Source organism: Nothoprocta perdicaria, unplaced genomic scaffold (genome assembly GCF_003342845.1).
Source record: "Nothoprocta perdicaria isolate Ctin4 unplaced genomic scaffold, notPer1 scaffold_202, whole genome shotgun sequence".
Taxonomy (NCBI): domain Eukaryota; kingdom Metazoa; phylum Chordata; class Aves; order Tinamiformes; family Tinamidae; genus Nothoprocta; species Nothoprocta perdicaria.
This window is the reverse complement of record NW_020455228.1, coordinates 1,274,585-1,290,380: the sequence shown is the minus strand read 5'-3', so window position 1 is coordinate 1,290,380 and position 15,796 is coordinate 1,274,585. Positions and strand designations below refer to the sequence as shown.

Sequence of the window (15,796 nt, the reverse complement as noted above, 5' to 3'; positions counted from 1 at the left end):
AAGGGAGAATGCAGGGAGGAAGGGGACAAGCTGTTTTCACTGGTGGCCAGCGATAGGACAAGGGGTAATGGCCACAAGCTGAAGCATAAGAAGTTCCGTCTCCAGGTGAGGAGCAACTTCCTTACTGTGATTTGACAGAGCAGTGGAACAGGCTGCCCAGGGAGGTTGTGGAGTCTCCTTCTCTGGAGGTCTTCAAAACCCACCTGGATGCTGCCCTGTGCCACATGTTCTAGGTGTGCCTGCTTGAGCGGGAAGGTTGGACTAGATGATCTTTAGAGGTCCCTTCCAACCTGGAATATTCTGTGTCAATATTTGGTGTCATCTGCAAACTTGCTAAGGGTGCACTCCGTGCCCTCGTCCAGGTCATTGATGAAGAGGTTGAACAGTATCCGGCCCAGTACTGACCCCTGGGRGACACCWCTGGCCACAGGCCTCCACCTGGATTTGGCCCCATTTATCACCACCCTCTGAGCTCTGCCATCCAGCCAGCCCTYGATCCACCGCACCGTGCACTCATCTAGTCCACTGTCCCGGAGCTTCCATATGAGGATATTATGGGAGATGGTGTAGAAAGCTTTGCAGAAGTCAAGGTAGACAACATCCACGGCTCTCCCCTCTTCCGGCTTGTCATCCCATCATAGAAGGCTATGAGGTTCATCAGACGTGACTTCCCCTTGGTGAATCCATGCTGACTGCTCCTCAGCAGCTTCTTCTCCTCCATATGCCTGGAGATTCTCTCTAGGATGAACTGCTCCATCACATTTCCAGGGACGGAGGTGAGGCTGACCGACCTGTAATTGCCCGGCTCCTCCCTCTTGCCCTTTTTGAAGACTGGAGTGACGTTGGCTCTCTTCCAGTCCTCGGGCACCTCCCCTGCTCTCCAGGACCTCTCAAAGATGATGGAGAGAGGCTGAGCAATAACCTCGGCCAGTTCCCTCAGCACTCTTGGGTGCATCCCATCTGGGCCCATAGATTTTTGAGTGGTCAGTTTGCCTAAGTGATCCCTAACCCAATCCTTCTCAACCAGCGGAAGGTCTTCCTTCAGCCCATTTATATCTCTTCCCCTTGAGCACTGCAGTTCGTGGGGGGTCGCCTTAGCAGTAAAGACAGAGGCAAAGAAGGCATTTAGTAACTCTGCCTTCTCAGCATCCTCTGTCACCAAGGACCCTTCCCCATTCAGCAGTGCACTAACATTTTCCCTTGTCTTCCTCTTGCTGTTGACATAGAAAGCCTTCCTGTTGTCTCTGACATGCCTCACCAACTGTCATTCCACCCGGGCTTTGGCCTTCCTTGTTTCTCATCTGCATTCTCTGATGATGCACCTGTATTCCTCCCATGTGGCCTGTCTCTTCTTCCACAAGCTGTACACTCTTTTTTTTCTCGTTCACTTTGCCCAGCAGTATCTTACCCATCTATACAGGTCTCCTGCCCCGCTTACTTGACTTATCATAGAGGTCACAGAGATCATATTGTCTATTTGTCTTTGTCTTTTTTTTTTTCCCTAAAAATTAAACTAAAACTTAAAGAGTTTTCCATTGTCTCTATCAAGTGAACCAACGACTTGCTGGGCTTCAGTGCTGCCAGAGGATAGGCAGCTGTGGCAGACAGAGAAAAGCAGGCTTAAAAGTGTTTCCTGAATAGAAAACTCCATTCAAAAATAAATAAATTKATCCAAAAATAAATTTCTTTATATAACATTAACCAATAAATTAACTCCTATATAGAATACATAGGGACACCTGATGACACATGTTGCCACCTCACCTTCTACCACCTATCTCCTGCTCATCTTACAGTTTTTAACCATTCATCTCCAGTACCACCTAAGTTTGGTATTAACAGCATTATCGTAAAAAAAAAATAATAATAATTAAAAGAAACCTCTTAATATTTCATAATATTTCAGTCTCTCTCATCAATGTTCAAATACTTGCTTTGATGATAAGATAATAAAGCAAGAAATACAGATATCTGAAAATATCTCTAAAAGTCTTTCTGACATCAAGAAATGCTGGTGTCTTGTAAACTGTAAAGTATACTGATTCCAGAGATACACATCCAGGATCACAGCAGTTTATAATCACRTCTCTGCCACTGCTACTGAATGATGGCTCCCAAGCCACTGCATGCATAAAATAACTTGTTTCACCTTTTTTTTTTTTTTGTATTGCTTATAGGTAAAGTTATTTTTAGAGGAACAAGGAACACAAAGATAAACAGGACTGAAAAAGGTACCTTTTTACAACATCTTCTCCATTCCAGCATGGTAGTCCATCAGCGGCTGCTAACTCATTGGCACACAGCTGATCAGCCAGGCCACCATAGAAAGCTCTGTAGAGACGGAGGTGGCCGATAAATGACCTGCACAGAGGAACATGGAAAATAATTGACAGTGTCAATCAATAACATTAAGCAGTACAGCTGCCATGTATTGCTACAAGAAAATAAAAAATGTGTCGTTTCTAATATTTGCTATTGGTTCCAATGATTTTATTCATTGATTTGTTAATTTTCTTTTTAGATAAGCTTGGCTCTCTCATATATATTTCAGGAGTTTACAAATTTGACATATTCTCCGGTCAAAGTCAGAAAAAAAAAAAAAAGAATTACTCATGTTCTATAAGAGGAATTATTATCTCCATCCTAAAGTTTTCTTGTTTAGTTCTAATAGTTTGCAATCTAGTTTTGTACAAATATACGAGTATTGCAAATAACACAGAATCACAGARTGGTTGAGGCTGGAGGGGACCTCTAGAGATCATCTAGTTCCACCCCTCTGCTCTACACCTAGAGCACACAGCACAGGGTTTGGAAAAGCTCCAGGCAAGGAAACTCCACAACTTCTAAAGCATGGCAATTAATAGGCTTCATATACTACTAATTAGGTTTAAGAATAAGTTGTCTGCTTTTCAAATGTACTATTAACTACCTTCTTACAAAGTGTTACAAGTGCTAAAAAGAATATATGCTTGAGTTCTGAACAATTCAAGATAGGTAGGATAGCTGAAGGTGTAGATATTAAATATTTAATGGAGATTTAAATTACCATTTGAAAAAATGACATCAATTTTATAATGTGCTGCTAGTATGGTATGCTTTTATTTATATGTTGCTTTCTTAAATAATTCTCAAGGAGCCCAAAGCTAATGCTAAGTTTTTATATTTATATAAATCAAAAGAAATGATTGCCTTTTCAGTTAGTATGTTTGTAACTGGACTGTGATATTTATGTTTTATAAACTGTTTGCTAATGTACTGAAAATCCTGAGAGACCCATTCCTGCTGTGAAAAATATAAATATTTATTTATTTTAGTCTAAAACATCACACCATACTAAGTTATCTATTACCCACAGGCACAAAGAAAAAATACACAAGCAAATGATGTACTCATTGCTTTGTAAACCAGAAAGCTTCACATTATCTTAAATTCTTGTCTAATGTCTGGAACTGGAAAAAAWATGCTGCAAATGTTCTATCCATTTACCAGTATTTAGATAACATTTGTCTAGCATGGCATAAGAAATTAAATTAAGTATTGTTGACTTGAAATTAAAATAGAAAACCATGAGTAACTATATACAGTCTGTTATTTAAAATCCACATGTGCTTTTTTGCTGTTCTAAAGTAAATATTTTTACACAAAGCACAGTGATTCAGATTAAATGCTATTAAATGTGATATGAATGCTCTACTAATTCTAAAACTGTCATTCTTAAAATCTCAAGTATGGTCATATATTGCRTATGTACAATATATTTTAAATATGTGACTATGCTACATCTGCACTCTTCCAGTCATGAGTATCGTATTTTTCCAGGGCAAATTGCACCCAGTGTGCAGAGTATATTTACAATGTTCTTTCATTTCCCATCAAGTGGGATTGATTTTATTTTGACTGTACCTGGTATCCTTTAGGTTTACATAGTGGATGAAAACTAGTGATTAAAGGCTCTTCTCATAGTAAATAGYAGGAATTTCTTCTTTTGCACAGTCAATCCACGTATAATACAGAAATGGAAACAAATACTGCTCCTCTAATATCTTGTGACAAACTACATTATAAGAGAAAGGTCAGTCATTCAGTTTATYAGCAAATATATCCTGAGGCAAAGCAGAAGTTAATATACAAGTAATAACTGATTTCAACCCCTGTAGATATTTGACCAAAGTAGTTAGAAGGGCAGATGGTYTGAATGTCAATTTTCACATTATCATCTTCTAGACCAGATAGCATATAATTATAGGCAGCTGAGCACAAATGTGCAATTATAGTCAGCAAAACCTACAGATATTTCTTATCATTGTATTTGGAATTGTTCAGTTYTTACAATTTTACTCTACTCACTAAAAGCTTTTTACAATGTTTGGTTCTGGAGGGAAAAAAAGGTATTTTTTAAAGATTGTTATATCAGTTCTAGTCAGTACTTTTTAAAATCACCTCTCAAATTTTAGCTTCAAAAGCACAGTGACATTTCCTTTTCTTCTTGTGCCATGTGGCATTAGAAACCATCAGCCTATTTAAGCCACTTAGGCAGAGGTAGTCCAACATGTACTTTAAACTGTAAGATTTCAACTGGAGATATATTTGAAAAAAAAAAAATCAGGAAATCATGGAACTCTTACAAGTCACATATGTAGTGCTTTTTAAGAATAACTGCCATCGATCAAGTCCCATACAATTTACGAGAAGCCTCCTCTCTCCTGCTTTAGCTTATGAGAGCTGCCACAGGTGGTATGCCACAGGCTGCTCTCACAGGTATGAGAGAAGTCCACAGGTGGTAAATAAAGTGGAGTTTCACTCCAAGATCAGCACTTCCTTAAAAGTAGCCTATAACCATTTTTTGAAGTTACTCTTCCATCTGAGGAACTGTTACGGTTGCCATGGGAATGGCAAGGGGAATAGAAAGCGATTGTGGCTAAAAGGGAAAGAGGTGATCCAGGGGGTCATGAACAAGAAGATGGTGTGAACAATAAAGCTGTAAAAGTGAGATTTCTTCTGGGGATCTCAAACTCTTCCTCTCCCCATCCCCTTGGTGTGGGGCTTGCCACTCGCCATAAAGTGATCTCAGCACTGCAGGCAAAGGGACAATGATGTGCTCTGTGCTGCCACTAGCTGCCAGGTCTACTGAGGTTTCCTGAGCACTGGTGAGGTCTATCTGTGCGCCACTTATCTGGCATCATGATTAAGTGAGATTTTAGAATACAGTTCTGTATTTGCAAAGTCTTAGCAAGAGGAGGACATCAAGTAATTAATCACACAAAATGGATAGAGGAAAATATGTCTGTTTAATGGGCATTGCCTAACGAGCTTCTGTGCTAGATAAAACAGACTCTTGCTTTGCATCTGTTTCCCTCCACATAATGTTTCTCTAAACCCTGCTTTTATTAATTAATTATTTTTGTTACCACGATTTGGAACATGAAGGACTTGCACTAGATTGGTCTGGCACTCTTTATTTCTCCCAAAATCAGTGCTGACCAATAATTCMCTGCAATTGTTTCATTTCCGTTTTCTTCCGTGTTACAAACTGAATTGAAAGGAAAAAGCGGAGAGAGAGACCCTCTTTATATTTTAGCAAATAATAATGAGCCTTTAGTTTCAACTGTAATACTATCCTTACTCCTTACAGTAATTAAAAACTTGATTCACTTGCCTAAATCTAGATATTTGGTGCCCTTTGAGATGCTCTCAAGTATCTAGGAGGTCTGCACAGTGCAAAGCACACATCACATAACTGACAGGACAAATGCATTCTTCCTGGCAGCAGAAGATCAGCTGGGGTCGCTAGGGCATCTCCTAACAGCCCTAAATGCTTGCTTCCATGTGGAGCAAGACCTCCTCTTCACTATGAGACAGCTTAAACATGTGGATCATATACAGGCATCTGCATCTCTAGGCAAATTTTACCTTGTGATACTATGTTTAAATCAAATCTCATAATCTTTGTTGCCACAAGAATTAAACATACATTGGCAAGAAAAACAGTGAAAAAAAGTACAAAATGACTTGCTTGAAAAAGGATTTCAAGATTCAGCCCTAGATGCTCAATTATTTTATTTTTAACAAAAAAAAAAAAAAAAAGTGAATGTGTAAGAACAAAACCATTCATTCTCTTATATCTGATCAATTTGTACAAATAGTTTTCTTATAAAAGTGTCAGTCAAGTCCTGACAGATTTAATAACGCCCACTGATGTGCTGATTAAGTATAATCCAAAGACTAACACACAAAGATACAGCTAACATTCATATTTTAGCAATGTTATTCACTCTTTTAAGCCACACTAAATGGCTTTCCTCATGTGTCCATTATTTCAGAAAATTTAATCTTGTCATAAAACAACTCTTTCATAAATGTAATAGAACAGAATTTGTTGTCGAAATGCTTTATTCCTTTCAGTCTCTATTTATTCTCCACTAATGCATGCCATTGATTTGAATATAATCTATTCTGTTGTAAAATTAATGGCTTACTTTATTCTTTCTTTCTGGCTGTAAAACTAATGCCTTACTTTCTTCTGTTGGCAAGGGTTTCTTCACTGTCTCTTGAGAACATCTTCAATCCTTGATTATCTTTGTTCTGATCAAAGGAGCAACCCGGTGACTGTGTGGGCTTTCTTACAGGAGGACCACATATCTTGTTCGCCTAAACAAGACATAAGAGGGAAAGAATATACCCAAAAAATTGTCATTCCCAATTCCGTTTCAATTTCAGTTCTCAATTCAGTTTAAATGCACTTTAGTGGGAAAGGAAGCCTRTGGACATACCTTGCAGATTAACTAAAAGAAGTTTCATCAAGTATGATACTTGTCAACACTGATGTCCACAATGAATGCGTTAAACACATTTTTAGTCTTTATACAGAAGAAACAAAAAAACCCCACCATCTGCTTTTAAAGGAAAACAAAGTGTGTAAGTCATCACAAGTAGTTTATTGATGATTGATTATGATTTATTGATTTATTATTTCTTCCTATCAGGAAACTATATTATTATGCAGATAATAACAGCAACCTCAGAGATCATGACCTGTTACGAATAACACGTTATTTCAAGTTTTCTATAATGTACCTCAAACACATTTTTAATATGCATTGAATTTTGTGATTTCTTTCAAAGTTGATGAATTATTATGGCATATTCAGCATAGTGACCCAGAGTACAGAGTGAACACTTATCATGGGAGAAGCTTGTATTACAACTTTGCAAGATGTAAATGTAATGACCCAGGCTATAAGTTTAATGGTTCAGACCACAGATGTTGAAAATATCAATGGTTTTATATGTCTAGCTTTCTAATCTCAGTATCAGTATAGCTTCCACCCACATGAGCTCCCATTTTCTTCTTTACAAAATGCTCAATATCACTTATTATACTATAGATGTATTATAGAGTTTAGAAAAACTAAATATGATACTATAGAAGATATCAAGTCATGATCATAGCTCAGTATTCTTCCTCATCATTGAAAAAAAATAACTAAAGTGAGAGAGTATCTTCAGGCTAAGTATCAGGTGTGACCAAATATTAAACAGAATGGACAGCATATATCTTCTATTAGCTAGTACATATGCAACATTGAAAAACTAATACTGTATGTGAATTATTAAAACTTGGTCCCAACATTCAGTCAACCTTCTTAAAAGGAAAGGGAAGAGGAGAGCACTTTTCGTACTAAGGCCAGTTTTTGAAGCAGAAGCATATTCAAAATGTTCCCACAAAAAAAGAGGAAAGGGTGTGTATTATGCAACAAGGATTATTATTTCCTGTTGCTTTTTACATCCTCACATGTAAGAATAGAGAAAGCAAATAAATTGGTTTCAGCTTAGGATCGCTGAAATTAAAGTCTTAAAGAGTATATCTAAAAATGCTATCTGTCAGCTCAGAAATATATTTCAAATTTAAGGTAGAATATATACAATTTTGATGCTTTTAGTGGTGGTGGTATGCATGGCACTGGTGATGAGCAAAGACTTGTTGAATGCACTCACTTTGGCCAAAGGATCAGCAGTTTTAGTTCATAAAGAATAAGTATTCATTGCATTAACTCAAGTTACATGAATTTGAGATTCACATGTATAAATATACTTAGGTGTCCAAATTAYACTTAGAATCCCCTTTAAAATAAGGTGCATGAGCTTCCATGAAAGGTAACTGCTAATGATCCTTAAAAGGCTAATGACATTTAAGCATTTAATGGGATTCAGATGGTGAGATGAATATCTAAGCTCATGCCAATGAGAGACAGTTTCTTCTTGGACAGCAACTTACTACATTTGATCTTTCCCTCAAGTTCCTTCCAATCTTTCTCAGACTTCTTCCGTTACTTCCACCACTAGATCTCCTTAGACCACATTAGTCCACATTCTTCATTAACTTAATTGGACTTCCATTCTTCCCCTGTAACGCTCCACAGTCTTTCACCTATTCTTGTGCAAACTTGCTAATTGAGTGCTATATTTCATCTCTTAATTAATACATCCTCTTAGCCATTCTCTTCCAATAAGATCCTAATCTTCCACAGGAAAAGTTCAATTAAAAAAAATTTTTTTCTTTCTTTTACTTGTCTTGTTCCTTGAGATGGCACTGGGAGTATTACACATATAATCAGCTTTAATGACAAAGAAGCAGCAACTGATGGTTGCTTCTATTCAGGTTTGCCACAGGGAGTTTAATCTTTGCCTTGTCAGGATTAAATATAAGGGTTTGATAGACAGTGATGGTCAGATCCAGATGTTTGGGTAGGAGGATTTCTGTCCCATGGCAGACATGGGGGACTTGTGCAGATTGTAAAGGCTTATGTGCCTTGTCCAAGCACTCTTAGAGACTGACTGCAGGATCAGAGACTGAAAGATTGAATAACATAATGCAAATACTTCACTAGCTAATACAGCCTTACTCTGCCCTAAGCAGATGAGTGCTAGTCCTTTGGGTCAAAAGAAGAAATTAAATTATTCTATAAAAAAAAAAAAAGCACCAAATTATATAGGCACAATGGTTTGGATTTTCAAAATCACTGTCTAATGCAATTTTTCTCTGTTCATTTTCTTTCAGTGGAGTTCTCAGGAAAGGCAGTATGCAATTTTTGGAACTTTGCATTCAGTGACACTTTTTGAAGAAAATCTTTGTTTCCTTTTTTTTTTTTTTCTTTAAACATGACACCAGATATTTTTTACATGCAAAAGTACCACAAGAATCTGGTCATTTTCTTTTTATGATTTTTTTTTTAATTTCAAAAGTCATCTATAGAAAAATTATAAAGCAGAGCTGCTGAAACCACAATCAGTTGAACTATAAAAAGTGTTTGTACATGTACCTGACACAGAAGTGTACCATGTACATATCTGCATTCCCATAACAAAGTAATTGATAGCAATCATATGACTGAGACTAAACTATTTTCAAGATACATGTGAGATGAAACATGTGAGATTTGATACCTTATTGATAGGTGACAAGTTTGAGCTCTCATAGCCGAAAGTAAGCTCACTAGTCTTCAGTACAGTCACTTTCCTCTTTAGACATGCTTTCTGCAGGATGAGCTACTTCAGCACATAYAAGCAAGCACTCTGACAATGTCTCCATCTCTGTCCTTTCTTTACTCTCTTATCCTGGGATAAGAGATGGGAGGCTTAAATCTCGAGACACTGCCTGTCTGACTGTCTTTGTGTTATGCTACTTCTTATTATTACGTTTTGATATATCATCTTTTTATCAATCATTTCAACTATTCACTGGTGACTGTCACTTTTATGTCATGTTTAAATCATTAAACATATATGCATGTTGGAGAGTTTCCTGACCGCTCAGTCTTCACTGTTACCCAGTTTCACCATTAAACTGCTGGACACATAAGAAGTTTGTATAGTCTTGCTTCAGGTGCCTGCTCTGCCTGTGATAAAAATCATATTAAAGCAAAATGTCTGATTTTCCAATAGAGAGCTGGCTGTATTCAAATAAAATAATAATAATAATAATAATAATAATAATAATAATAATGACAAATACACTCTTCCCTAAAAGCTTCTGATTTTCTGGTGCATTATTTTGGTCTCTAGGAATGAGCAATGTAAAGTTAATGCTGCTTAGCTAAACCTCCAATGTTTTCATAAGGACTATAACATTCATTAGGCACATTTTTTCTTTATTTTTAGCCTTTGGGCTGCAAATTTAACCTCAGTAGTAAATATTCAGTCTGTGCTCTCAGTGTAATTCTTCAGAGACACAGACTATGTGATAACTCTGAGAGAAAGGGAGTACACTCACTAGGCTCACGAGCTGACAAATGATCATTTTGCTGTAATAGCTGATCATAATGTATTCCTGCTCTCCTCCATTTACCCTRACAGGGCATTCCCACTGAACATTTTCACAAACAGAGCATTTTTATTGGCCTCAAACACAAAGCCCTAAAAGAGAGTGTAAAATGATTCATTAAGGGGAATGAAAATTACCTGAAAAAAAGAAATTGAAAAATCACCAAAAAAAAATGTATAGGAGAGAGTCAGATTTCAGAAAGATTTAGAGATGAATGTAAAATTTTAAAACAGATGAACCTAAGAAACATACTGTGTTTTCAAAAATAAGTATTTTTCTGGCTGACTATTCTTAAACAAATGCCACCCATTGTTTAGGCACATAAAGGGAAATCTCAGAATATGACAAAACTCCTAATTTCTACAATTCAGACAAACCTATTGTCATTATACTCAGCATGCCATTATTATGCACAATTTATATGCCACAGTATGATGATTGAGTTAATTAAAATCTCTTGTAATAACCATGCACTTAAATTGCAATTAGTGCCACACATGAACTTTATGGTAGTTTGATTTTGCTTGGTGCACTTCTGTAAAACATCTATATTTCCTTACACTTTGAAAACCTGGAGCATCAGGAACCTTTATATTTACTGAATTTACATTTACTGGGCTGGATAATGATGTGAACATCACACCAATAACGGTAGGATCCTATCCTGTAAGCTTATATGTTCAATAGGGGAAAAAAAAAWTGTTACATTTTATCATACCTTTTTTTCCTGTTATAAACTCAATGATAGTACTGAGGTCAATTCTATTCTGATTTTTTTTTTCTGTTCTGAACTRTGATGTTGGCCTACGATTAATTAAAAGAATGAAAATAAAAGTGGCGTTTCTTCTTGAATAAGACTAGAAAAGAAGAAAAAATATATATGCAAGCACAACACACATTGATATATATGTGTATRTATGTATGAACAGACACACATTCACAGAAATAGATCTCTTCCAGTGCTTAGGTTTGYATCTACAGCATAGAGACAGAAAAAGGAGCTACAAGGAGGCTAGGTCACATATCAGAAGAGGTCCTTCTTCAAAACCTTGCAAGTTTAGACTAAATTTAGTGAAGTTAAGAAGCCCATCTGGAAATTGACTGAAGCAACCTGGCTGCACTGTGCTATGGCATGTTTCAAACTAGATGTGCCAAGTCTCTGCGATTAACTATGCCATAATCTTTAAACTCCACTGCTATGCTAAAAAACAACTCTCAGGAATACTCAGGAGACTCACTGCTCCAGCGTGGGCTGCAAACTGTCGTGAGATCTTCCAAAAAGATGAACGTCTTCCAGTCTTGCAGTATTTGTATTTATACCTTTCTCTAGTTCTTCTTTCTATACTTGCAGTAACATGGAAAGTAACATTCAGATATTATTCTAAGTAAGTGAATTTTATTTCGCTCTCTAGGAATACAAAAAAAATGAGTTCTTTATTCAAGAGATGCATTCATTATTAGCCATAAGTATCCCCACTAATGAATTATTCATCGATCACACAAAATATTTACCCATACATAAAAGTTTATTACATGTTTATGAATGTTTCTTTGATGCATACTTAATTTAAGTGGGTGATAGTATTTTCAGACAGATGGAAGACAGAGGAGAAAGAAGAGAAAATACACCACACTTTTCAACACTTTATTCTAACAGGCTATCTTTGAGAGTAGCACAAGGAAGGGATTGTTTCTCGGTTACTGGTCACCAGAGAGTCTTAGCACTTTTTGATTGCCTAAGCAAGTGAAATTAAGATTTCTCAAAGCAAGATTTGCTTCACTTTTTGACTTCCAATAAWCTCCAGCTGCACTACAGAAGGCGATAGATCCTGCACTTGTCTGACTTTTTTCTTCTATTTAAACCACAAGAGGGAGCACCAACATTTCACTATTATTTTCAGGGACTTGAACGAATTTCTATAGTTTGTTGCTTAAAACAGAATATTTAATATGAAACATTCGTTGAAAAAGCAAGATGTATTCTGATACATATGAAAGAATGATGTAGAATGGGTCAAATTTCAAGTTTTTGAATACAGGGACAACAAGAATTTGTTACAATGTGCTGTTTATTCTTCAGAAAAGAGAGAGGGATGGGATTATCTAATGAAAGAGCAAATGCTTATCACCAGTTCTAATAACATAGGACTCATGCAAAAATAGTGTATTGTATTTGTTTTCTCTATGAAAGTTGCATTTTTTGTTGTTGCTAAATTATTTTTTTCTTTTTTTCCACTTTCTCACAACACCTGGCAATAGGTTTTAGATTTCCAGAACTCAAAGGTTCTATATCAATAGCAGCATATAATTGTACAAGATTTATACACAGGTTACATCATTTTACAGAATTTATGAGACAAGTCCAAGTCAACTTAAAAAGAGAAAAGCACTGGGAAAGAGCAGCCTAGAGATTTACAGACTAAAGTTGATACTTAGGAAGATATTTACATATATTATGTAACACTCAGCTTATAGCAAACTGCAAGAGAAATTTTAATCAGGCTTGCCAAATAATGATCATTTCACCCCAACTTTTTTCAAAATTATTGAAAATTTGGAAAGTACATTTATAACTTTTGAAGTGGGAAACAGTTTCAAGCATGTGGGAAAATCCATCAAATTCCAAAAAATCTTGTTACATTTATAAATTTCCCCACATCTAATCAGATGATATTCAACTAAGATAAATGTACAATGCAGAGCTACAAAAGGAAGACCTGACAGCAAGGCAGCAGCACCCTCATCAGACAGAGGGGAGAAAAAAAAAAGTTGCAACGAAAAACAAATCTTTTTCTGTGATGTACCACAGGAAAAAAAGCACTATACTGGAGATACTTTAATTCTTTATTCCACTTTGCTTGGCACTGGTGAGGGAGGCATCAGACTGACAGGTACCTTTTCTGGGGACCAACCTACAAGCAGCACTTGGGATCCAAGAACAAAGATAACAAGTGTCTGCAAAACAAAATTTTCYCTTAACCAAGAATTTTTAAGAAGATCTTACAAAACACAGCATCCAAGCTCTTGTATTCTGGGAGACACAGTTCACAACTTGGATGCAGCTGAGACTCTTTCTTTTTTATGTACCCAAGCCAGGGTTTCAGCTTGAGTTTTTGAGACTTTCTCATATCTTGTCAGTCTTTAATTATCTTTGATTTCCTTCATCATTCTGCACATTCTGCTTGTAAAATAAAATCTAATAGCCTATTAAATATAAATTATTTGATATAATTTTAATTTGTGTCTTCTGCTCTTTAGTTATGAAGATCTTCAATATTTTTAATTCTGCTGCTCCTTTCAGGAGCCACTAACAGCTAGAAAGTCTGGCAGTAAAAGTAGTTTCTTATTCTGAATGGGGGTGGGAAGGAAGGAAGTGATTTTTTTTTAATGGCTTAATGTTAGGGGAAATCCTAGTGTTCTCGGCCAAGTCACCCTGCAGCCAGAATACAGCACTGCCAGTTCAAACTCTTCAAAGGCAGTTCAACAAAACTGCTTCTTGTGAGAGGCTGMCAGCTCTCCCAATCCAAGTCTGCTTCAGTGGAGGCCAAGGTGCTTCATTTATGCTTGGTGAAAACACTCAGTGGTTCTACTCTGAAAAGCAATTAGATAAAACCAGCAGTATTCCTACTGCAAAGACCAGCAGATATACTCAGATATATTCTCTGTACACTCAGACTGGAATAGCTATGCTCTCTAGTGACTAAAATATATTTTATTGCTTCATGTTTCTGTGGTCCCTGCAAATGCAGCTCTGAGTTAGAGAGTGGACATTATAACTTCTTCTCTGCTACTGGCAGAATTKTTCAGTAAATCTAACTATAAGTCTATCCAGCTTCATCTGTGTAAACCAAGTAAAATTCAGTACGATTGTGAGACTGCTAAAGAAAGAAGAAACAGGGCTATGTAATATTTATCATCAGGCATGTTACTCAAAACATGGAATCTACTGTAATTTACAATCAGTAACATTTATAGGAGCAAAATAAGTTGACTGTGTCAACATATTTGTATGAAATGCTTATACTTTCTGGCAGCCTACAACTTATGTTGCAAAACTTGCAAAACTGTGATGAAGAGAGCAGTTTGGGAAGCAAGGACTGCTATTGACAGCAAATAATTCAACAAAATCATGCCCACTTACAATGTCGGTCACAGCACATTTACAGTAAGACACTGTCAATAACTCTTTAGATAACTTGGATGGTCAACTTTTCATGATAATAAAAAAACATAAAAAAAAAAAAAAAAGAGCGAGCGAGAGAGAAAGCCACTATCTAGATAGTCAATATTTCAGACAACCAGGATTTTTCTCCACCATTTCAGACTGTATCTTAGGATACTAGTATTTTTGCTTCCTGCACCTCCATACAAACTCCTGCAGTGTTTTATCTTGATTTGAACTTAGACAAACTGGTTTTATATGAAGACCTTCTACAATGTACAAGATAGTCACTTGTATCTACCAGTTCAGGGATCAAAATAGCTGGAAAAACTTCAAGACCCCTGTATTTGCCCTCACCTAGTTCTTCTCTTCTAGTACAAAGAATTGTTAGTGTTTAAGGGCTCTCTGAGACAACAGAAGTCTGCTCATCTTTGTTGCTCTTTCTCTTAAAGAACAAAGAAAAAGAATATGCAGACACAGACTAGAGAAAGGAATCTCAGCTGTCTTTATCACACTTGTTGGTTTCTCCTTACTTGGTTGCTGGGAATGTGTGCAAAGATGCCTTTTTCTCCTGTTATAAATACCCAGAATCAGATTGCACCATTTTCAGTTTCTTGGAGGATCTTCCTTACCTTCAGATCAGTTCCTTGGAGGAYACATTCACAGAGTCTGCCATGGTGCCAAAGTAGAATCAGTCATTTGCCATCTAGAAACAGAATGTGATGGCAGACCATACTGAACATACTGCTTATTCCAAATTCATCTAACCTTGGAGTTATTATGCAGTCAATGGAAATGAGGAAGCCTTTTGAATCTGTGTATTTTGCCTATTATATTCTAATAACCTCAAAAAAAAAAAGAAAAAAAAAAGATTAGGAAGTTTTATTAAAGACTCAAGCTCCTTTCCTGACAAAACAGCCCTCAGCTCAGTTTTGGGAAGAAGTTTGCCAAACTGCAGGACTTAAAAAAAATGCTTCATATTTCAAACTGTAAAATGAATTTGCTTTAAGTCTATTGAATAAGATTGCATAATGAATGCTGTTATACATTCCTGCCTTATTTGCTTGGCAGCCTAAATAGTACTTATGCAGACCACACTATTCAGGTTTGCTTGYCAAAGCAGTGTTTGTGTTGGTCCATTGACAGAGTTTTAAGAAAGGAACCTGTGCAATGAAACAATTGAATTGAGAAAAACAATGTGCTTAGAATTAAGAAAGGTATGGGACATCGACTTGAATTTGAACTGATTTTCACTGCAGGTGAGAAATAAGTCCACTCTTTTTTCTACAATGAAAAGGAAATTGATTGAAAGA

The 15,796-nt window shown here is 36.5% G+C and overlaps 1 protein-coding gene across 1 annotated transcript in view; it reads right to left on the bottom strand.

Moving 5' to 3' along the window:
• The window catches only part of GPC5 (glypican 5), a 224,357-nt gene that overhangs the window by 89,020 nt on the left and 119,541 nt on the right, over positions 1-15,796 (bottom strand). Inside the window, exons 4-5 of the mRNA XM_026038138.1 lie at positions 6,515-6,648; positions 2,236-2,361 (exon numbers count right to left, since the gene is read on the bottom strand). Of these exons, the coding sequence (XP_025893923.1) occupies positions 2,236-2,361; positions 6,515-6,648 (260 nt within the window). The remainder of the gene's footprint in view (positions 1-2,235; positions 2,362-6,514; positions 6,649-15,796) is intronic.